At 44.2% G+C, this 24,825-nt stretch overlaps 1 protein-coding gene across 1 annotated transcript in view; it reads left to right on the top strand.

Moving 5' to 3' along the window:
* Positions 1-24,825, top strand: part of SNX30 (sorting nexin family member 30) — a gene marked incomplete at both ends in the record, with an annotated part of 117,019 nt that overhangs the window by 46,578 nt on the left and 45,616 nt on the right. The window contains 2 exons of the mRNA XM_080709366.1: positions 8,952-9,143; positions 20,727-20,837. Of these exons, the coding sequence (XP_080565492.1) occupies positions 8,952-9,143; positions 20,727-20,837 (303 nt within the window). The remainder of the gene's footprint in view (positions 1-8,951; positions 9,144-20,726; positions 20,838-24,825) is intronic.

Below are 24,825 nucleotides of genomic sequence, written 5' to 3'. Positions count from 1 at the left end.
TCCCAGTACTTGGGAGGCTGAGACAGGAGGATTGCAAGTTTGAGACCAACCCCAGCAACTTAGTGAAACCCTCTTTCAAAGTAAAAAATAAAACAGGACTGGGGGTGTAGCTTGGAGGTAGAATACCCCTGGGTTCCATCCCCAGTACCACACACACACACAGACAAACAAAACCCAAACATTTAAAAACTTTTCTTTTGTAAATATTTATTTATTTATTTATTTATTTATTTATTTATTTATTTATTGGTACTGGGGATGGAACCCAGGGGCACTCTACCTCTGAGCTACACCCCTGGCCCTATTTTTTAGTCTTTATAGTTTTTGAAACAGGATCTTACTGAATTGTGAAGGGTCTCACTAAGTAGCTGAGACTCACTGAATTGTGAAGGGCCTTGCTAAGTAGCTGAGGCTGTTCCTGAAGCATGATCCTCTGGTCTTCACCTCCTGAATGCTGGAATTACAAGCGTGTACCACCATGCCCAGCACAAATCCTTAATTTTACTCAGTGATTTTAATAGAAAGCTACTTACCAATGAATGATACCATTAAACATTTTGGTAGTTGTGGATATGGTTGTCTTCAAAGGTGATTATATATACAATCAGTTAATGTAATAAATTGCATTAATGAACTTCCTAATGTTAAATTATTTTTTGCTTTCCTGGAATATCTTTGACTTGATCTTGATATGTTCTTTTAACAATTATTTTTAATGTACCATTAACTATTACTTTATTAATGAGATTTATACCTAAATCTAATTTCATTTTTTATCCTTTTTTTTTTGGGTGGTACTGGGGATTGGACCCAGGAACATTCTACCTCTGGGCTGCAGCCCCAGCCCTATTTTATTTCATTTTGAAATACGATCCCAATAGGTTGATGAGAATCTACTTGCTGAAGGTGGTCCTGAACCTGTGATCCTCTTGTCTCAGCCTCGCAAGTCCTGTGATTATAGGCATGCACCACCATGCCCGGCTTTTAAAATCCTAATTTGATATTAGATATTAGGTAGCCTTCACAAAGTGATTTGAAAAGTTTCTCCATTTAAAAAGTACGTATCTTAGAATATTTGAATGAAGTAGGACTTGCTTCTTGAAGGTTCATTAGATTCAACTGTAAACTCTTTGGGGCCAAGTTTACCTTTCGGTTGGAGGTTCTCCAACTCACTTCTGTGGCTATTTATCTTCAGGCTTTCTACCTCTATTTAATTTCAGTTTGTCTACATATTTATTTAGCTCATACAGATTTCCGCATTTTTTGGTGTAGTTATTTACACATCTTTTTTTTTTCCTTTCGTTTTTGGTGGTACATTGTACCCATGCGTGTTCTGTCCCTGAGCCCTTTTCATTTATTTATTTTTTAAACAGCATCTTGCTAAGTTATTGCTCACTAGTCCTGAACCTGCAATCCTCCCAGTTAGCCTCTCAAGTGCTGGGGTTACAGGTGCGTGGCACATCTGCATAGCGTTTACTCTTCCCAGTGTAGACTTGGGTTTCCCCTCTCCCCCCTGGCTCTGGGCACACAGTGGACGTGCTCTGCAGCGCTGGGTCTCACGGGCTGACGCTTTTCCAGGTGCTGCCTGCTTGTCTGCTCTGAGGACTTTGTGCTCTTGCTTCATGTTTCTGTGCTCTTGGGTCTGAGTAATGAGGTAATGTAGACTTAGGCGTTTGTGTTTCTTTTTTAACTTTTTATTGGTGCATTGTAGTCATACATTTTAATGGAGTGCAAGATGGTGGAGGCATACACACACTGTTTATTTCTTCTGGGTTTTGTCTTCTCGCATCTGTTGAGGCAGTAACATAGCCCTGTGACTAGCTTCCTGTCGGGACCAGTGGAAGCCTGGATCGCCTCTGCTTCTACTCCATGTTGCGGGGGTCTTTAAATTGTTACTGGTTGCGCGGTCTTTCAGCAGGGGAGGAGGAGGAAGGAAGGCTGTCAGGGTGAGCGCCCTCCCGCATTTGCAGCCTCGCCTGTTCTGTGCTTGTTGGACATTTCCAGAGCAGCGGATCCAGATGCCTTTGTTCCTCTGACGGTTATCCTGCATCCCTGCACCTTGGGTCTAGACGAAGCCCCGTGGGCAGGGTGCCCCCTGCTGGTGGTCCTCGGTCAGGGTGTCTGCCTGTGCTTGGCATCCTTTATGCACAGCAGCTAGAAACCTGGGGGTCCTATTATCCCACGTCAGTCAGGTCTTCCACTTCCCCTTCCACTTGACAACTGCACTTGCAAATTAGGGTGCCTGTGAGGGGATTTGGGACATTTTCTACTTCTTAGCCTTGAAAACTCTAAGCTCAGTGACTTGGGTTGAAGGTGCCTCTTGGTTTCTTTTTGAGTTGTGTCTCCGCTACACACAGTAGAAACTCTTAGAAGCTTGGAGTTTGGATGAACCCTTTCCTAGTTTCCAGTGACTCCAGCCACTGCTTTTCTTGTTTTTGATTTTCCCCGCTGCTTATTTCTTTCCCGCTCTGAAGTTAGTGTCTCTCTGGAGGATAAAGAGGGAGCAAGCAAAGGCCGCTGGCCGACTTGCTGGTTTATCTAGAAGTCTAGACTTACCATTTCTAAATGAGTGCATAGCATTCTGTCTTTTAATGTAAACACGGTCATTTCCTGGTTATTGAGCCTTTGGGATTTTTCCAGGTTTCATTGTGTTCTTGGTTCTGTTATGAGCATCTTTGAACAGAACGTTTTTTGAGCTTTTTCCTTTTGGGCTTATTCTCCAAAGTGTGTTTAAATGTAACTTTGCAGCAGAATCAGCAATCAGGAGTGTTTGGCTTGGTGTGCGTAGGGTACCGCCACTCTTCAGGCGTGTGCCGTGAGCCTGGCACAAGGGGGGCGAATTAAGACCAGCGAGGCGCTGGCGCCAAGAGCCTCGTTCTCCCCTCGGCTTGAAGACACCTGAGAGGCTCCATCGATCTCTTGGAAAATGAGGTGACCAAGTTGCCCACCTTTATCCAAGAGTATTAAAAAGAGAAACTTGATTTATTTTAGCACGACTCATTTATATTATATCCATATTGGTCCCTAATACACTCTGTTTTCATTAACCATGTGTTTAACGTAATATAGAATTTTGTTAGTGGTTTGTGTTAGTTACTGTATCTTGTGGCTCCTTGACCGCAGTGGTGGATCTTTGTGTGTGTGTGTGTGTGTGGGGAGGTACTGGGGACTGAACTCCCAGTCGTTCTACCTCTGAGTTATATCCCCAGCCCCAGCCCTATTTTTTATTTTGAAACAGGGTCTCACTAAGTTACTGAGGGTCTTCCTAAATTGCCGAGGCCGTTCTCAAACCTATGATCCTCCTGTCTCAGCCTCCTAAGTTCTAGGATTACAGATGTGTGTCACCAGGCCCCGCCCAATAGTGGACCTTAAAACTGAAATTCTTTGAGTCGGTAGGGAGTTTGTTTTCTTCTTTCTATACTGAGTATTGAACCCAGCCAGGGGCATTCTACCTCTGAGCTTCACCCCAGCCTCATTTTATTATTTATTTTGAAACAGGGTCTCACTAAGTTGCTGTGGACCTCACGGAGTTGCTGAGGCTGGACACAAACCTGGGATGCTCTGTGTCAGCCTCCCGAGTGCTGGGATTGCCATCGTGCACCACCGTGCCTGGCTCCGGTGGGGTTTCCAGAGCAACCCAGCTCTCAGTCTGCCTTCCTAGGGTTGAAGTGGGGAGGGGGCAGGGAAGAAATGTCCTGTGAAACCTAGAGGTAAGGTCGGCATTTTGTAGTGGATACTTTCACTTATGCATCAGCTGGAACTCTCCACAAGGGCAATTCTAGGTATCTCTTGCTAGAGTAAACTAATTAAAGTTATTATTTTTTACTGTGAACCCAGGCCCATAGTATATGAGGGGATGGAAGAATGCTTAACAGAGACATCAACTTCTTTTTATTTTGCGATGCTGGGGGTTGAACTCAGGGGCAGTCCGCCTCTGAGCTATACCCCCAGGCCTGTTTTTATTTTTATTTTAAAACAGGGTCTCACTAGGTTGACGAGGGTCTCACAACTTGCCGAGGCTGACCTTGAACCCACGACCTTTCTGTCTTCATCTCTCAAGTACAGGGTTACAGGTGAATGCCACCGCACCCCGGCCCATTATGCCCATTTTATAAATGAGGAAACGGAGGCAGAGAGAGATTGAGCACTTCTCAGGTGGTTCTGCTAGTTAGTAGATCGTGAGGCTGGTGTGCAGCCGGGCCGTGCGGCTCGGGCTTATCCCAGTCCTGTCGTCGTTTTGCAGACATTTAGCGAGAAATCTCCTATTGTCAAGAAGTTGGATGAGGCTCTTTCTAAGACTCTTATTTACCAATTACTTTAGAGGACTTAGTATGTGCTGGGGGAAGTATGGTGCCCAGTTTTTATGGCATGTACAGATCACTGGGGAGTTAGGCTATCAATCCACAGCTGTATAATACATTTTCAGTAGTGTTAAGTCCTGGTGAAGAAAGCAGAGTAGAGTAGGTTCATTTGAGCAGAAATCTGTTTGGAGAGAGGAGCCAGCCACCCCAGGATGTGGGTGAGAGGAAAGTCCTGGGTAGGGGAGCAGCAAGTACGAAGGCCCTGAGGACAAACGAGCCGGGCAGTGCAGGGGCGACAGGAAGACCAGTGGACGAGACAGGGTGAGTGGTGGCCATGCGGTGGAGGGAGGGGAGGGCCAGTCATGTCTGAGGAACTCTGGACTTCCTTATGAATGTCAAGGGGTGTCTGTGAGAGTTTTGAGCAAGGGAGTACTATGTTTAAATACATGGATATATATATATATATATTTATTATTTAATTTTATGTGTACTTTTTTTTTTGCGATACTGGGGATGGAAGCCAGGGGCATTCTACCTCTGAGCTACACCTCCAGCCCTATTTTTTGTTTTTTATTTGGAAACAGGGTCTCACTGAGTTGCAAAGGGCCTCTAAGTAGCTGAGGCTGTCTTCGAGCCTCCCAAATGCTGGAAGTACAAGCGTGTGCCACCACACTTGGCTTAATTTATATTTTTTATATTAAAAAGTTAATATATTTTTTTGGTGCATTGTGACCACACATCATAATGAAGTTCAGAGGGTGTGGGACACGCATGCCCACAGCTAGGGTTTAGAGAGCTCACTACAGCATCACCAAAATAAAAGGCGGGAGTCCTTTGTGTGGCACCGGGGATTCCCTCACCTCCTGGGTTCTGTAATTCTTATCATTCTCAAAGGTGCTTCCCCAGGCCGTACCCGCCCCAGAGTCCAGATCTCCCAGGGCTGCGCTCAAGGAGCCCCGTGAGCGGGGACACCTGGCCGCTCAGTTCACCTGACTCCTTGCCTCTTCCCTGAAGAGTTTCATGTTTCCCCTCTGCTTTTATTTCTCATGAAGACAAAATCTTTAGGAGAGTCATTTTGGAATAAACTTGATTTTAGGACCCTAAGGATCCTAGCCGGGCCTGGTGGCACATGCCTGTAATCCCAGTACTTGGGAGGCTGAGACAGGAGGATCACACCTTTCAGGCCATCCTTAGCAACTTAGTGAGATTCTGTTTCAAAATAAAAAATAAAAGGAGCTGTAAGTGTCGTTCAGGGGTAGCAAGTCCCTGGGTTTGATCCTTAGTATGAAAAGAAAACAAAACACCTTCCCGAAACCGTAACAAAACCAGTTGGCTTTCCCTGACTGGCTTTAAACACAGCAGCTTCATGTTCACCCAGGAGGATTCTCGACCAAGGCTTGAGATGAAGGGCAGTGTAGAGCAGGAACCCCCCCCCCCCCCCAGAGGGTATTCAGCTTGCAAGAAACCAGGAACCAGAACCCTGAGTCAGGCTTTGGCATGGCAAATACTAGCGTCTCTACATTTAGGCAAGTTACTTAATCTATTCAAGCCTGCTTCCTCATCAGTAAACATCTATTGCGCTGGTCTCACGAGGCTGTCATAAGGCATGATGGAATGAGAACTGAAGGCCGTGTGCACACCCGCCAGTACTAGGGGGTGGCAGCGTCGCCCCGGGGGAGTACAGGCCACAGGAGCGCTCCAGGGATCGCCGCCATGTCCTCGGCAGGAGAGTCCCGAGTGTGTGACAAGATCCACGGACTGACTCTCCCCGTCCACCCTGTCCTGCCCAGACATTTCAAACCTTTATATGGGAGGTGTCTGGAAGGCTATTGGCTGAAGTTGCCAGGGCAGCAGATAATCACACAGGTGTATGCACACACACACACACACACACACACACACACACACACACATACCTGAACCAGGCACAGTCACAGCCACTATGGTCTCGGTGCTTGTGAATAGTTGGAAGTGTAAATAAAATAGTTAAAACTAAAAGCTGTTTCAATGTAGATACCTTCAAAGTATTGGGGTAGATTCTGCTAGGGACGGGTCGAGGAAGGCTTAGGAGGACAGAGCATTTGGTGGATTCCTATATAATATTTGGAAACAACCTCATAAAAAATGAAAATAAAGAGTGTGTGGCTGGGGTGGCTCAGGGGGCGGTGAGAAGCCGGGCTGCTACAGCAGTCTTGGCCAGACGGGCAGAAAACCACCGTCTGAGCTGATGGTAGTTTATCTGACCAAAGGTTTTAACTTTCCTCCTTCGTGCAGTGTTTAGCCACCGACAGCTGCTCTGAGGCCTGGCACCCTAGCGTTGAGGGTCAGGGTGGCCTAGCACTGGTCTTGCCCTGGGTCAGCGGTTAAATATTTACTCAAATGACAGAGACACGATGGTTATCTCAAGAGTGCCACAGAAGATGATGTCCCCTGCCATATCCCAGATGCTGGGCATGCTGCTGCCTGCCGTATGGGACCAAAGGGGCCGGTGGCTGCCCACATGGGGCCCCGCTGTCCCGGCAGCGCCCAGCGTGGCCGCCCAGGTGCTCTGCTGGAGCAGGAGCACAGGGAGGGGAAGCCATGGCCCTGCTGCGTCGATGACCCCTTTCAGTAATTACAAATATTTTGAATGTTGCTTACTTTTGTGATTAAGCGATGTGTGGTTGATGGAGGTGGAGACACAGGAAGGTGCCTTTTCTGTGTGCCTCTTGCTACTCTCCTGTTGTGACACAGGCCGAGCTTTTCTCTGATCCCCTCCCTCCTCCCACATGCCTGTGATGTGCTGAGCTCACGGATATGGCTGCCTGTTGACCTCCGCTTGGCTGTATGCGGCTCACCTGGGGTCTAGGTCACATCCTAGCCGCTGAGCTCCAGGAGGAGAGCGTATGGGGAGGGGGCAGCCCAGGCCCCCAGCCACAGGCCTCCAGGGCCTTCTCCCTGGGGTCCCTCCACCAGCCTCAGTGATTCCAAGGTGACAGTCAGAGGCTCCACATCTACTAGAGACAGGGCTCTGTTCTGTTATTAGACCATAAAACCCCAAAGGGTAGCTGTAACACTGGGCCTTTAAATTTCACAGACTATTTTGAGTATCGTGAGGACATCCTTTATTCAGATAGCTTTAGGTTTGCCTTCTAAGGCATAAATGGAATGAGATTTATCATTTTTAAAAATCTTTCCTTTTTCCCCTGGCATTTGGCTTTCTGACAAACTCTCTTCCCTTTGTTTTTTATTGTGGAATTTTTTCAATGTACCTTTGTTGGCACATTGCAGTCCCACATCATAATGAAGTTCAGAGTGAGAGAGACGTATATGCACACAGCACTTGGCGAGCTTCCCCAACCCCTCCCCTCCCCTCCCTGTAGATGCATGATATTGGAACTGGCACTCATCGTTTCTTACATGTACGTAACATCAATGGGAGATTTTCCTTCATTAACCCCCACCTTCCCTCGACCCCCTCTGTGCTCCACTGGGGTCTCTCCTCCTTTACCTGAAGTCCCTCTGGTACCCCAGTCAGTCCTTAGCTTCCACATGTGAGAGAAAACGTATGCCCCTTCGCTTTCTGTGACTGGCTGATCTCACTCAATATAAGGTTCTCCAGTTCCATCCATCTGCCTGCAAATGATGTAATTTTGTTCTTTTTTATTGCGGAGTAGAATTCCTTTGTGTGTATTTCCCATAATTTTGTAATCCATTCATCTGTTGATGGAGACCTAGGTTGGTTCTATGCCTTGCTATTGTGAATTGTGCTGCTGTGAACATGGGTATGCATATCACTATAGGATTCTGATTTCAGTTCTTTTGGAAAGATACCCAGGAATGGAAAACTCATCAGACAAAAAGGAAGGCAGATTGCATGATGAGCTTGTAAGCACCATCTTCAGCAATCATCCTTGGGCACCTGTTATCATTTATAGTCTCACCTACCCATTTATTTTTTTTGTTTTTGGTGGTACTGGAAACCCTTCTACCTCCGGGCTACACTCCCAGACCTATTTTATACTTTTTTATTTGGAAACAGGGTCTCTTAAGCCAGCGCGATCCTCCTGTCTCTGCCTCCCAAGCGCAGGGATTACAAGCATGTGCCACCACGCCTGGCTTTTATTCTTTATTTTGAAAGTGAGTCTCACTGAGTTGCAGAGGGCCTCACTAAGTAGCTGAGGCTGTCTGCGAACTGTGATCCTCTGGTCTTAGCCTCCTAAATGCTGGAGCTACAAGTGTGCGCCACCATGCCCGGCTTATTTTTTATTTTTTAAATTAAAAAACGTTTTTGGAACTGGCGATGGAACCCAGGGGCCTTCTACCTCCAGGCTACACTCCCAGACCTATTTTATATTTTTATTTGGAAACAGTGTCTCACTAAGTAGCTGAGGCTGGCTTTGTACCTGTGCGATTCTCCTGTCTCAGCCTCCCAAGTATTGGGATTACAAGCATGCACCACTACGCCTGGTGTTTTAACTTCCTTTTTTATTGGTGCATTGTAGTCATTCATTTTAATGGAGTACAAGATGGTAGAGGCATACCTACACACATCACCCACTTAGCCCTTACCCAATTTTTATCCCATTTCCTCCCCCTCCCTCCTTTTCATGTTTGGCTTCGTGATTGACTTTGATATGTTTGTTAAAGGCAACCCTTTTCTTCTTTCAGGATCTCATCCTGCCCAATGGCGGTACTCCAGCAGGCACCTCGAGTCCGGCGTCTTCGTCTTCCCTTCTAAATAGACTTCAACTTGACGATGACCTTGATGGTGAGACCAGAGATCTCTTCGTCACAGTTGATGACCCCAAGAAGCACGTGTGTACCATGGAGACCTACATCACCTATAGGATCACCACCAAGGTAGGTCTCTTTGTTTTTACAGTGCCGGATTCATGGTCTGGAAGCTTGGGGTCCTGCCTCCGTGACTGCTGTCTTTGTTTTAACTTGTCCTTTGTCAGCTTCATTTACCTTAACTGCAGTTGTGGTGTGGCTTTTGGAGAGAGTGGGTGCATTAAAAATAGGAGGATTATATGCACATGGTAGTTTTCTTTTTTTTAAACCTTAAGATGAAGCAGAAATCGTGACTCAAGACTTCTAAGTAAAACAGTTCATCCCTATACTCTCCCTTGGTTTCTCTCATGATGCTATTTAACATGTTCATACCTCCTTACTCTTGAAATTTACTAATTTTTGTATCAACCTAGATTTCTGTCATGGGACCTAATTGTAATTTGGCCTAATTGAGGTTAATGGGGAACAAGGAATTAGAAGATTAGAACTGATATTTATTAATTTTTCACTATCTTCCAGTCAGGTAGTGGACAGAGATTTGATTTTCACAGAAATCCTAAGAGGTCTTTCTTTTTTAGTTACAGCTTTGCAGATGAGGAAACTAAACTAGAAAGTTTGAGTAATTTGTTCAAGGCTAGGGAATTGTTAAGTAAGATTTCTAACTTGTATTTATAAGGTCTGCATTTTAATAAACTAGCTAATCAGTTAATTAATTTTGTGGTACTGAGGGGCAAACCCAGAGGCATTCTACCTCTGAGGTATATCTCCCATTCCTATTTTACTTTTATTTTGAAACAGGGTCTCACTTGATTAATTAGGTTCGAACCTGCAATCTTCCTGTCTCTGCCTCCCAAGTACTAGAATTATAAGGGTGTTTCACCACACCTGGCTACATTTTAATTTTTAAACCCATCGTCTTTACATAATATGATGTACACCCATAAAGGAATAACATTACAGAGAGAGAGAGAGAGAGAGAGAGAGAGAGAGAGAAAGAGAAAGTGTGTGTGTGTGTGTGTGTGTGTGTGTGTGTGTGTGTGTGTGTGTGGTGGGGATTGAACACCTAGGCCCCTGCACCTACTAGGCAATCCCTCTACCATTGAGCTGTACCCCGGGCCTTGTATTACTGTTTTTGCTTCTGAAAATTAATTTTGAATATTTGAAATAGAACTAAAAATTTAGGCTTAGAGCAGGATTGCTTGACTCTAGTGGTAGAGAAATTTTAGACTTATAATACTTTGTTGTTACAGTGGGGAGCTGTCACATTGTGGGATGTTAGCAGCATCTCTGTCCTCCAGCCACTAGATACTGGCAGCATCTCCCTCAGCCCCCCAACCCCCAAAAGAAAAAACCCTAGTTGCGACAACCAAAAATATCTCCAAACATTGCCAGCTGTTCTCTGGGAAACAAAATTGCTCCCTAGTTGCAAACCCCTGTTCCAGATTATCTACTTTATTAGAGAGGAAATTCACATTATTGGTTTGTGTTTTGAAATAAAAAAGTGCTTTAGTCAGGAAATGTTCCTATTTCTTGGTATTTCCTCTGCCACAAATCATAATGCAGAAAGATTTACCAGTGGTCTCAGAAGTTCTCGTAGGCGGAGTTGGCCTTATGGCTGGTGAGACCTGGACACACAGTTTTCTCTGTTTATGCTTTTTTTCTCATTGTAGAAGAAAATTTCTTTTTCATTGTGAAAGTTTAGTAGGTTTTGAGCCTGTTTAAATTCTTTGTAAAGAAAAACAGAATGAAATACACTCAGATTTTTGCTTCTTCATCTTTTATTGGACGAAAATATCACACACACACATACATATAAAAACCACACACATGCATACGCACCCACACACATATCTACATTTTCTTTAAAATTTTTTTGGTACTAGGGATTGGACCTAGGGGCATTCTACCTCCCAGCTATACCCCTAGTCCTTTTTATTTTTCTTTATTTTGAAATAGGGTCTTGCTAAGTTGCTGAAGTTGTCCTCAAATCTGCAATCATGTGGTCTTAGCCTCCCAAGTACTTGGATTATTTTAAAAGATTATTTAGTAATAGAAATATATCATAATAAAAAAAAACCAAACAAAGAATGCTAAAGACCAGCTACAGAGCAGAAAACTGTGAGTCTTCCATGGTCCTTCCCACTTAGATGTTCTTTTCAAAAGAAGCAACTGCTAAAACTTGTATGTGTCCTTCTGACCCTTGTCTTACACACACACAGGGACTGTTGGAATATATACTATTTATATTTTAATGTATTCACTTCTCCTTCCATTTTCCAAGGCCCTTATGTTCTTTCAGTCACTAGCCAATTATTTATGCAGTGATTATACAACATCTTTTCTCTGGGATACTAAAGCCCTTCTTTAAAAAAAGGTGTTTTTTTTTTTTGTACTAGGGATTAAACCCAAGAGATCCTACCTTTGAGTGATAGCCCAGTCCTATTTTTTTTTATTTTTTATTTGAAACAGAGTCTCAGTAAGTTGCTGAGACTGGATGTAAACCTGTGATCTTCTTGTCTCAGCCTCCCAAGTACTGGGATTACAGGTGTGCACCACCGTGCCTGCTCTCAGTTTTTTTTTTTTTTTTCAATACTGGGGATGGAACCCAGGGGCATTCTACCTCTGAACTACACCCCCAGCCCTAATTTTTATTCTTTATTCTTTATTTTTGTGGTACTGAGGATAAAACCCAGGGACATTCTACCTCCAAGCCATACTCCAGCTTTATTTTTTATTCTTTATTTTGAAACAGGGTCTCACTGAATTGCAAAGGGCCTCACTATGTTGTAGCTGAGGCTGTCCGTGAACCACGATCCTCCTGTCTCAGGCTCCCGAATGCTGGGATTATGAGCGAATGCCACCATGCCCGTCTGGCTCTCAGTCGTTTGAAGCTACTGCTCTGTCTTTTCTCACCTCATTCACACTTGAAGATCTTTCTCTTCACATGTGTCTTCCCTGATCGCCACCCTAGACAGGCACCTGCATGTGTATTTTTTCCTCAGAGGTCTTGGGTTGGTATACATATTTCCAGGAATTATTTTCATTTATTTTTTTCCCCCAGGGTGCACTTACTTTTTACCCTGTAGTCAGTGAAATGCAAAACCTGTTTTTCTGGAATTGGTGCTGTAAGCGCCCAGGTGACAAGGTGACTAGCTGGCTGGCACAGCGATGCTTGCCTGCGGGACGGGACGTTTCAGTTCCCTGCTCTGCAGCTCACCTGCCCCCCACCCCCCACCTCCCCTGAGAAAGCAAACCCCACAGGACTTCTGTTGACTGAGTCCTGGGCCCATGCACCTGCTAAAACCTCACCAGTCTTTCCTCGGCTTCTTTTCCCTTCCTCCCTTACCCCTTCCTTTCATGTTCTTATTTCTCTTCTCTTGGGATTATTTGGTTTTCTGTAAGTGAGAGAATGTCTGAAGTTTTTCCATGTTCCCGCCCCACATTCATGAGGCTGGAGCACCAGCGTCTCAGGATGAACCTGTTGGGGACTTCTCTCCTTACCATCTCTTCTTTCCCACTTCTGGTTCCAGAGTTGTCTGCCTTTCCTGTTTCTAAAAGCAGCACCAGGCTTTTTTTTTTTTTTTTTTTATCTTGGTGCTGCATTTGGAGCCTTCTTCCTGAAAGCTGCGTTAAAGGATATGTAGGGGCATGGGGGTGGTGAAAGGGAGGGCACACTGGGACACAGGGTCCCACGTGTAGTCCTGTCCTAGGACTTGTACTTCTACTGAGGTCCTCAGGCAAAGTTGATGGTTAGGGAATGAGGTTGTACAAATGTTTGCTTTTTTACTTTGAGGCTTCGACTCCCCAGTCCTAAGTCAGATTCCTGATGGCTGTAGCTGGACAGAGTACAGACCTTTATTTGCCTGAGCAGACATGAGCCTAAGGCTGAGATCTGGTGCAGGCAGAGAGGGCTCCACCCAATGCCACCAGCGGTGGAAGCCAACCTAGGTCTTCTCAGGGCAGGCAGCTCCTGGCTTTTTTCCTCTCTGGACTCCTAGAAAGTAACATTATTATAATAGCTAATTATTGGACACTTTCTATGTGCTATACTTTTTTTGCAATAGAAGCTGTTTATTTTATGTAAAAATATTTTATATATGTTCATTGTAGGAAAGTTAGAATATGTACAAAAGCTAAAGCAATAAATTGAAATAATCCCTATAAGCTCGGGAGCCAGGAATGATCATTGATAATGATTGATAATGATCTGTACTGTTTTTCTCTATTCTTTTATAAAAGCAAGTGTTTTTTTTTTTTTTTTTTTTTTTGCATGTCTGGGGATGGAACCCAGGGGTATTCTACCTCTGAGCTATATCCCCTGCCCTATTTTTTATTCTTTATTTTGAAATAGGGTCTCACTAAGTTACAGAGGGCCTAAGTGGCTGAGGCTGTCCACGATCCTCCAGTCTCAGCCTTCTAAATGCTGGGATTACAAGCATGTGCCACCACGCCTGGTTAAAAGCAAGTATTTTGAATGTGACCAAGTCACTTTAAGACATTGCAGGTATCTTTTTTTGTTAGTACGTACCAGCAAGCAAATGTCCATGCCATTGTTTATAAGACTACAGTGGCATTCTTTTGGATGGTTATACCATCGTTTATTTTGTGCTAAGTTCTTTAAGTGTTTTATAAATTTCTGTACTCAGTGCAATAAATACTGGTACTGTTCTTACTTTACAAATTAAATTGAGACACAAGAGACATTAAGGAAATTGCTGAAAGACATGTTACTAATATGTGGTGGGACGAGAGCTTGAGTGTCTGGTTCCAGAGTTCATTCCCTAAATCACTGTGTTCTACAGTCCCGGAGGACATGCTTTACCAGAGTAGGATGGCTCTCACCCAGCACGGGCACCGATAAGATGGCCCAGCTGTTGAAACGGTTGTTGTAGAAGTAGACTTGAGATTGTGGAAACACAGAAGGTTTTTAATTCCTTAGAAACTTACTTTTTAACTCCGTCAGCCTGACAGTCATCACCAGCTCTTGTCCTCTGACTAGCTCGTCTTTTCAGATGGCTCAGTGGACAGGAGAATACAAATGCCGCCCAGAGTTCAGGGTGTATGTAAGGATCACAAAGTGGATGTTAGATTTAAAGATGAGGTCACGGATGCCCGTGGTAAGAGCAGTTTCATTGGTGTGGTGAGGCAACACCCGGTCCAGAGTGGGTTAGAGTGAAGGAGATGTAAGCAAGAGACGAGATGAATGTTGGTAGTGTGGCGGTGAAGCAAGAATAAAGCACAGAGCAAGAGCAGTAGCTAGAGTAGGGGTGAAGTGTGGACTCGAGGTGGGAGAGGCTGTGTGTGTGTGTGTGTGTGTGTGTGTGTGTGTGTGTGTGTGTTTGTACTGGGGATTAAATCCAGGGACATTATACTTCTGAGTTATATCCCCCAGTCCTATTTATTTATTTATTTATTTATTTATTTATTTATTTATTTATTTATTTATCTTTTGGTGGTTCTAGGGATGGAACTCTTCTACCTCCGGGATACACTCCCAGACCTATTTTTATATTTTTTATTTGGAAACAGGGTGTCTTAAGCCAGCAAGGCTGGCTTCAAACCTGCGCGATCTGCCTGTCTCTGCCTCCCAAGCACGGGAATTACAAGCATGTGTCACCATGCTCGGCATTGATTTTTTATTTTGAAACAGGGTCTTACCATGTTGTTGAGGGCCTGGCTAAGTTGTTGAGGCTGATCTCAAAGCTTCGGTCTTCCTGTCTCGGCCTACCAAATCCTGAGATTATAGGTGTGTGCTACCACGCCTGGCTTGTGTGTGTGCTTTTTAAAGAATGAAGGAAACTTCAGTTCCAAGTGGGCAGCTTGAGTAGAGAGAGGGACATTAGGCTGGATATTGGAGAGTAGGATGGGAACTCCGGGAGGTACAAAGAGAAAGTATTCAGAGCACAAGTGGAGGCCTGGCTGCCAGCCGGGGAGGCACACTTCACATTGTTTCTGGAAAAAGAAGGGAAGTTCTTTTCATGGCAGGAAGTTGAGGGGTTCTTTGTAGATAGCTGCAGTTTTCTCTGGGAATAAATGATGAGGTCTTCCACTCAGGGCGAGGGAAGGGTTTGAAGTGGGCCTGGGTTCCACCCTCAGTACCACAAAAAAAAAAAAGAAAGAAAAAAAAAGAAAAGAAAAGAAAAGAAAGAAAGAAGGAAAGAAAAAGAAAAGAAAAAAAAGAAATAGGGCTGGGGGTGTAGCTCAGAGGTGGATAGAAGGTCCTTAGGTTTAATCCCCAGTAACACACACACACACACACACACACACACACACACACACACTACTGAAGCATTTTTTGTCATTAAAAATATCTTATAGACGTAACTACTGACAACCACAGAATAAATATGCCATAATTTTTTCTTGTTGAACATTTAGGTTGCTTTGATTCCTTTGTTATTAATATTGTAATGTAGCTCATTATACAATTATATTTGCTGGTTTTTATTTTGAGATGAGGTCTAAGAATAGGTAACTAAAGAAAAATGTCTGCATGAAGAATACTCATGTTTACAGTGCTGGAGGCTGAGCACTGGCACCCTCTGTGGATTCTTCTTTGGTCCTATCGAGTATCCCTGACAAGTTTTTGTCTGTCTGTCATAGTCTTGCTATGTTGCCCTGACTGGTCTTGAATTCCTGGGCTCATGCAATCCTCCTGCCCTGGCCTCCTGAGGAGCTAGGACTACAGGTGCCTGCTCATTTTCTGCCAGTCATGGTGATGCATGCTTATAATCCCAGCATTTGGGAGGCTGAGACAGGAGGATTGTGGTTTGAGGACAGCCTTATCTACTTAGTGAGGCCCTTTGCAATTCAGTGAGACCCTGTTTCAAAATGAAAAATTAAAAATAGGGCTAGAGGTGTAGCATGCCCATTCGGAGGGAGAATGTCCCTGGAGTTCCATCCCCAGTACCAAAAGAAAAATTATTTTCCAATGGTAAATTCCTAGCAGTATAATAACAGTGCCTAAACACATAAGTATAAAAGAAAACCATAAACAGAGGTTGCAGGTGAATGTGCTTACAAGCTTGCAGTGGGGGTGGCCTTCTGATTGATGACACCACAGCAGCTACCTCAAAGGAAAAAAAGCTGGGCATGGTGGCACATGCCTTTCATCCCAGTACTTGGTCGGCGGAGACAGGAGGATTGCAGGTTATAGGCCAGACTCTGGGATGTACTGAGATGTATAGCTTTGAGGTAGAGTGGCCCTGGGTTCAACCCACAGTACACTCCCCTATACCAAAAAGGGGTGGTAGGATGAAATTGCTCATGCAACTGAAAATTCAGTATCAGAAACCATTTAGTCTCACAATTAAAAAAAAGAGAAGCCAGGCATGATGGCACATGCTTGTAATCCCAGCATTTTGGAGGCTGAGACCAGAGGATCGTGGTTCATGGCCAGCCTCAGCTATTTAGTGAGGCCCTTTGCAACTCAGTGAAACCCTGTTTCAAAATAAAGAATAAAAAATAGGGCTGAGGGTGTAGCAGAATGCCTCGGGGTTCCATCCCTAGTACCTGAGAGAGAGAGAGAGAGAGAGAGAGAGAGAGAGAGAGAGAGAGAGAGAAAATGAATGAGAATCTTGACAAAAGAAAAAAAAAGTAGACCAACAAACATTTGAAAGGATTTTCAGGCTTATAGTCATTAAAGAAAGAGAAATCAAAGAAAGGTGATATGTTACTTTTCAGAGATATAACCATCAAAGATAATTAGTTCCTGAGAATTTGTGGTAAGAATAAAAATTGCTTTTTAATTTTTATTTTATATTACTATTATTATTTTTTGTGGTACTGGACCTTGAGCCCACAGCATTCTACCTCTGAATTCCATCCCCAGCCCAATTTTTTTTTTTTTGTTCTTTATTTTGAAACAGGGTCTCATTAAGCTGCAGATGGCCTCATAAACTACTGAGGCTGGCCACGAACCTGTGATCCTCCTGTCTCAGCCTCCCGAGTACCGGGATTACAAGCATGTGCCGCCACACTGGGCTTAGAAATTGCTTTATTTTTGGAAGCAGTTTGTTAGTTAAAAATGGAATGGGGATGCAACCCAGGGGCATTCTACCTCCGGGCTGTGCCCCAGCCCCATTTTATTTTTTATCTGGAAAAAAGGTCTCACGAAGTTTCTGAGAGACTCATTAAGTTACTGAGGTTTGCTTCTAAGCTATGATCCTCCTGTCAGCCACCCAAGTACTGAGATTATAGATGTGCACCATCGTGCCCAATCAATAAACATTGCTTATTGGTTGAAAAATTGGAGACAAGTTGAGATTTAATTATAGTCTAGCCATTCAATGAAACTCTGTGTGTGTGTGTGTGTGTGTGTGTGTGTGTGTGTGTGTGTGTGTATGTGTGTTACTGGGGATCGAGCCAAGAGGCATTCTACCTCTGAGCTACACCCCCCAGCCCTATTTTATTGATAATTTCAAAACAGGGTCTTGCTAGGTTGGTTAGAGTCACATTACTTACTGAGGCTGTCCTTAAAACCTGCGATACTCCTATCTCAGCCTCCCAAGTATGGGATTACAGGTGTGCGCCACCATACCCAGCTTGTATGTGTTAACAATGTTTATGTAGACCTGAATTTACTAACATAGAAACATGTCCAAGAGGTAGTAAAGTGAGTCAGAAAATGACTTAACTGCCAGGCGTGGTGGCACACGCTTGTAATCCCCTGCGCTTGGGAGGCGGAGACAGGAGGATCGCGCAGGTTCGAAGCCAGCTGCACGCGCTGGCTTAGGAGACCCTGTTTTCAAAAATGAAAATGTAAAAATAGGTCTGGGAGTGTAGCCCGGAGGTAGAAGGGCTTCCAGGAACCCCAGTACCACCAAAAAAAAAAAAAAAAAAAAAAAAAAAAAAGAAAATGACTTAACTGACAGAAAATGACTTAACTGGATGAATATGAATAGAAAAATATGGGAAGATATAAACCTTGGTATTAATTTTAATTTAGAGGATTATGGTTCTTTTTTAAAACTTTTTGCTATCCTTTTCTGAAGTTAATGAAACATATAAATTAGGTGTGACGGCACAGTCCTATGATCCCAGTACTTGAGGACGCTGAGACAGGAGGATCCCAGGTTCACGGCCAGCCTCAGCTACTTAGTGAGGCCCTCATAACTTATTGAGATTCTGTTTTGAAATAAAGGACGAAAAATAAGGCTGGGGGTGTAGCTTGGAGGAAGGATGACCTTGGATTTAGTCTCCAGTACCACAAAAACAAATTAGAAAGAAAAAATAGTATATTTAGCCTGAGTAAATAGAAGTAGAAGGGGGGGCAGTTTCCCGGATGTGAAATTGGTTGCCCCAAAATAAAGTTGTGGGTTTTGTTTTGGTAGTGGGGATTGGACCCAGGGGCATTCTACCTCCGAATTACACCCTCACCCCTATTTTTTTTAATTCTTTATTTTGAAACAGGGTCTTGAGAAGTTGCAGAAGGCCTCTCTAACTTAGCCAAGGCTGACCGCAAACCCAGATCCTCCTGTCTCAGCCTCCCAAGTACTGGGATTACGAGCGTGCACCACCACACCCGGCTGAAAGTTGTGTTTTATCATGTTACATCTTGTAATTACCATGTATTAATTTCAGAGTTAGAGTAGAAATGTTATAGAAACTATAATTTATGGAATGAGTTTGAAAAGCCTAAGAGAGCGAAATGGTCAGGTGATCACGTAACATTTAAGAGGGCAGGGGGAGCTGCCTTCAGTCCAGGTCATCTTCCAGAATCCACCTTTCATGACTGAAATTTGCAGCTCTCAGTGGGTCCTCTGCTGGAGCCTGTGGACTGGGAGAGGTCTTAAAGAATGCCCTTTTTAGTTCTCAGGTCTCTCCTTATTGTGGGGGAAACTGAGGCTTGCGGAGGCTTGCGGAGGCTTGCTGGCATCTGAGAGACCTGGTGTGGTGCTGGGACAATGCAGTAGAGTTCTTCCCAGGTGCCCCTCGGGGACTCAGGCAGCCTGTCCCCCACGTTTCTATCATGCTGTGCCTGAAAAGCCATCAGCAGCACTTGTTCTTTGGATTTAAACATTTTCTTCCTCCCCCTGCCCCAGTCCTGCAATTCCAGTTCCTTTGGGGAGTCTTCTAAAAACTTACAAATAGCTAAGCTGAGTGGCTCTCCCTGGGGTGAGGTTGGGTTTCACGGGTTTGTGTGGTGCGTGGATGGGGCTTTGACAAGGAGAGATGAGGCAGAAAGAGTTAGTTGGGGGTCAGTCCAAGCTGGAGCCCTCACTGCCTTGCTTGGACTGTGAGCACAGTTTCTGGGGAGGATGAGATCGTAATTTTCAACTCCAAAGCTTTCACAGCTTTTTCTGTGGTGGATGACTCTTCCATATGTGTTTTTGAAATTTTCTTGGTGTCTTGTATTAAAACAGACTTTTGGCTAGAAAGAGTGAATTTATAAAATGTAGTGTGAATCATTTTTATCTTGTACTTTACCTCCAGAGATTAGTCACCATTTGGACCCTCCTACAGAAAAAGTGGCGTTATTTGAGACAAGATTTTAATTAATAAGCAAAATTCTTGTTTTGGTATAAGTCAGCTTAATTTTGTTTAACAGTAGCTTGATTATTAAAAGTGCTGCAATCACATTTCAGAAAGGGGATAAAGTAAGCAGGGTGTGGTGGCGCACACTTGTAATCCCAGCATTTGGGAGGCTGAGACAGGAGGATCTCGGTTTGCAGACAGCCTCAGCTATGACTTAGTGAGGCCCTTTGAAACTCAGTGAGACCCTGTTTCAAAATAAAAAATAAAAAATAGAGCTGGGGGTGTAGCTTGGAGGTAGAATGCTCTTGGGTTCCATCCCTAGTACTGCAAAAAAGGGGATAAAGTTATTAATATTTTTCTCCATTACATTGTGTTTGTGTATGCTTTTTACTAGTGTGTTCTAGTACCTAGCTAAACCACAGCCTTGTTTTGTTTTTTATTTTGAAACAAGGTCTCACTAAGTTACACGCTAGCCTCCAACCTGGGATCTTCTTGTCTCAGCCTCCCGAATAGTGGGCTTACAGGTGTGCTCCACCATCCAGGCTAGCACTGTGTTACGATGTGATTATTTTCTTCTAGATACTTTCTTATGCCTTTAAAATACAATGTACTTTCAGGGTCATGGTTCTGGCAGAATATGGCAGATTAAGCAAAACCTTTTCTATTTTCGTTGAACCTGCCTCCTAAATGAGCAATGGTTCGTTATCTCGCCTTTTTGTTTATTTCCGCTCTGCCTTTGACAGAGCTTGTCAGCATACTTAGCAGAACGTGGAGATGTAATTTCTTTCCACGGATTTGGATTCGGTAGCAATACCCTAAGTGGAATTATTCTGTGAAAAGAAATTAGAAATTCTCAGTTAAACGTGGAGGAAATGAATCAAATGTTCTAAACAATTCTGAGGGATAGTTGAATTCCATTTTCTGACCGTAGGAAAAACAAAAACAAGAAACCCGAAAACCTGACAGTTTCATCCTAGCCCCTGGAGCTTCTGGCCGGGCCTCGTCCAGGCCGGTGGTTGCGTGTTGGTAAAGTGCCACTTGGCTGCGAGGTCGGGGAAGGAAAGTGTGCTCCTGCCCTGTGTGGTTATCCTAAGAGGGCTTTTTTTCCTTCCTTTCAGCCAAGATATGCGACTATTCCCTTATGCTCATTTTTTTCCATTCTCTTCTTATTTTCAGAGCACTCGGGTGGAGTTTGACTTGCCAGAATATTCCGTTCGGCGAAGATACCAGGATTTTGACTGGTTGAGGAGCAAACTGGAAGAGTCGCAGCCCACTCATCTCATTCCCGTAGGTAGTGCCTCCTTACCGCTCTGCCCCCTTCTCCCGGGACGCTCACTCGGCCTTGCTCCTCCGGGTGCGGTTCGCAGGCAGCGTGTTGTATACCAGACTCACCCGTCAGGTTAAGTCAGACAGCAGGCAGAGTATGTTCGCCTTTGGGTTTTGGTTTCTGGCTTTTTTTTCTGAGCAGCGCACCAGTTCCTTGGGTGGGTGGGATAGGTTCTCACTTTCACTGTGCTGATTATTTGAGGGATGAAGAGTGTTAGTTTTCACTCGCTGCCTCTTTAAAAGTCGAGGTTTGGAAGTGTAAGTCGTACCCCAGGTGTCTCCTTCCCCCTCAGTAGACACTGTTTATGAGGTTTGGAGAGCAGCCACCGGGTGAGGGATGGTGCCTTCTCAGATTGGCTGGCTGGGCTTTCTTTGGACATGGGCAACTCAGGAATCTAGCACACAATTCATTTCAACCACAGTTTTTAAATTTATAAAACAAACAAGAAAAACCACCTAACCTCAATTATTGATGCAGCATAATATTTATCTGTTTATAGCATTATGTTTTTACAGAACCAGAGCAAATAAAATTTCAGAGACCAATAAATTGCCTAGTCTGCATGAGGCCCTGGGTTCGAATACCCGGCACTGCCCCAAACAAAAACTTCCCAAAGCCCCTGAAAAGCCAAAACACGGAGCAGGGCATGGCGGTGCATGCCTGTAATTCCAGTACATGGGAGACTGAGACAGGAGGATTGCGGGTTCAAAGACAGCCTCAGCAACATAGCAAGGCTCTCAGCAACCTGACAAGACCCTGTTTCAAAACAAAACAAAACAAAAAAAAGGTCTAGAGGTATAGCTTGGTAGAATGCCCTGGGCTCAACCTCTAATTCCCCCCCCCCCCATAAATCACTGTACATATTACGTATTTCTGACAACATTTTAAGAATGTAGAAATAATAACTATTTATTTATTTTTATTTTTATCGATTTATTGGTGCATTGCAGTCTCATTTCCTAATGCGGTTCACAGTGGTAGAGACGTACATGCTCCTGCACTCGGTGGGCTTTCCCCGGCTCCCTCCCCGTCCTCCCCACCTTCCCCACACTGGGTGTTGAGATTGACATTGATGTTCTCCCATAGGTTGATGGAAATGATTCCTTCGTTGATCCTCCCTTTTCCCTCCCTCCTTTCCCTAGACCACCTCCTGGCTCCACGGGAGTTTCTCCTCAGGAAATAATAACTATTTAAACCCCATTTATTTCTTGGAATTTTGAGGGCTTCAGAGCACCTTGAGTCATAAAACTCTTCAGAGAGGTCATTTATCTGTCAGCAAAAACCTTGTTTGGATAACTCCTGGCATTACCAGTTATTCTGTTACCACTGTATCTTCCAGCCTTCTTCCCCTCTGTGTTTGGCAGAGGCTGTATATGTCACGAACCTACTGCAGTATCTTGGTTTTCAAGGTGGAAAGAGCCATGTTGCTAGTGCTGGGACAGACGTGATGGGACTCCCTGGGACTCCATTCTTTCCCAGGGAAATTTTCTTCTTTCTTGTCACATGTCTTCTCTGCTCACCAAGCCTGAGGTTTTCCTTTCTGCCTTCTGACCAATTAAAAATGTGCCTGAGCCAGGAGTGGTTGCACACACCTGGAATCCCAGTACTTGGAAGGCTGAGACAGAAGGCTTGTAGGTTCAAGGACAGCTTCAGCAAGTAGTGAGACTCAGCAACCTAGTGAGACCGTTTCAAATTAAAAATAAAATAGGACTGGGGGGTGTAGCTTGGAAGTAGGATGCCCCTGAGTTCAGTCCCTAGTACTATCACATAATAGCACCGCACCAAAAAAAGTTTACAGTCATTTTTAAATACTTGGAATTTTTTCTTAAAATTGAATCTTAATATGGCAAAGTTGGCAGCTCAAGAATAATATTTTGAAATAAAATTGCCAGGCATGGTGGCACAAGCTTGTCATCCCAGTACTCAGGCTGAGACAGGAGGATTGCAGGTTCATGCCAGCTTTAGCTACTTAGTGAGGCCCTCCTCAACTTAGTAAGACCCTGTTTTAAAATAAAGAATAAAAAAAAAAGTAGGGCTGAGGGTGTAGCTCAGAGGTAAAATGCCCCTGGGTTCAGTTCCCACTGCTATACACACACACACACACACACACACACACACACACACACACACACACACAATAAATAAAAAATTTATTTTAGAACCATATTAGAATTAGAAAATTATTGTAAAGGTAGCAGACAGTGCTTGTGCATTCCACACCAAGTTTTGCAGACCACTAACATTTTCCATTCCTAGGACACATTTCTGAGCTTGTCATCTTCACGGTTATTGTCCAATGAATGTTATTCACTGCGAGTACTTCATTCTGATATGTGTGGTTTGGCGTAGGGTCATTTTCCCATTCCCAGGTCCCCGTACAGGACGACACATGACATTTTGTAGTCGTGCCCCCTTGGTTCTCTTTACTTGTGACAGTTCACATTTGGGCTGTCCGTGTGTTTTTTGTGACCTTGACGGTTTTGAGGCGCACTGGCAAGGTATTTTGTAGGCCGTCCGTCAGTTGACATTTGTCAGATGTGTTTCTCCTGGTTTAGACTGGAGCAATGTGTTTTGGAGAGAAAACCACAGAGGTAAAGTATCTTTCTTATCACTGTATCTCTGTTATTAACCGCCATCACCTGACCTGAGGTCACTCCAGGTCACCTGAGCACGAGCTCCTTCTGTTCCTTCTCTTTACGGTTACTCTTTTCTTCCTCTCCATACTGAGTAATACTAGGAAGGAAGTGTCTGCACGTAGAGAGCCCCTCTGCTCCCCCTCCTGGCAGCTACAGGGTTTGAGGTTTGGTGCTTGAGGCTCAAGGCTAGAGAGCGACACCTGCTGGTGAAGCCGGGCGGCACTTGCCTGAACCCTGAAGCTAGCTCCAGCAGATGGAGGTCTCCAGGATGCCTGAGTGGATCTAGGGCATCCTTAAGTACGATTTATTATGCTCTGAGTAGAAATGGGAGTAGGGAGGTACTTAGAAGCAGGCAGAGACTTAAGTTTCTTCATAAATTCTTTTTTTTTTTTTGCGGTACTGGGGATGGAACCTGGGTCATTCTACCTCTGAGCTATACTCCCAGACCTATGTTAATCTTTATTTTGAAACAGGGTCTAAGTAGCTGAGGGCCTCACTAAGTAGCTGAGGCTGACCTCGAACCTGAAATACTCCTGTCTCAGTCTCCCAAGTACTGGGATCACAAGTGTGTGTCACCACACCCAGCTTCTTCATAAATTCTTGATATGCAGCTGAAGTAAAAGGCAATTTAAGAGAGCATCTTTGATTTATTTATTTTTTTATTCTTTTGTGGTACTGGGGATGGAACCCAGGGGCATTGTACCTCTGTACTACACCTCCAGTCCAATTTTTTAGTATTTTTATTTTTTGAAACAGGGCCTCACTGAGTTGTGAAGGGCCTCACTAAGTAGCTGAGGCTGTCTGCGAACCATGGTCCTCTGGTTTCAGCCTCTTAAATGCTGGAATTACAAGCATGTGCCACCATGCAGGCCTGCATCTCTGATTTAAATTTGAAACAAATCTTTTTTTTTTTCTCCTCCGTGTGTGTGTGTGTGTGTGTGTGTGTGTGTGTGTGTGTGTATTTTTTGGTGGTATTCAGGATTGAACTGAGAGGCATTCTACCTCTGAGTTACATCCCCAGCCCTTTTTATTTATTTAGAAACAAGGTCTCACTAAGTTGTTGACAGCCTCCCTAAATTGCTGAGGCTGGCTTTGACCTTGTGGTCCTCCTCTCTCAGCCTCCCAAGTACTGGGATTACAAGCATGTGCCACCGTTCCTGGCTCCCAAAAATAATTTTACAGCCACTTTGCGCCCCAGGAGAATTCTATTTGTTATTAAGCATCAGCTTTGTGTTCATCTTTTTCCTAGGCCGGGTAAATGACTTAGGGGACGTTCAGAGGGTGGGGCGAGGGGCTATAATGTAGACAAAGG

Source organism: Muscardinus avellanarius, assembly GCF_963383645.1.
Source record: "Muscardinus avellanarius genome assembly, chromosome: 13".
Classification (NCBI taxonomy): Eukaryota; Metazoa; Chordata; class Mammalia; order Rodentia; family Gliridae; genus Muscardinus; species Muscardinus avellanarius.
Note: the sequence above shows the minus strand (reverse complement) of the source record. Positions and strands in the feature narration are given on the sequence as shown.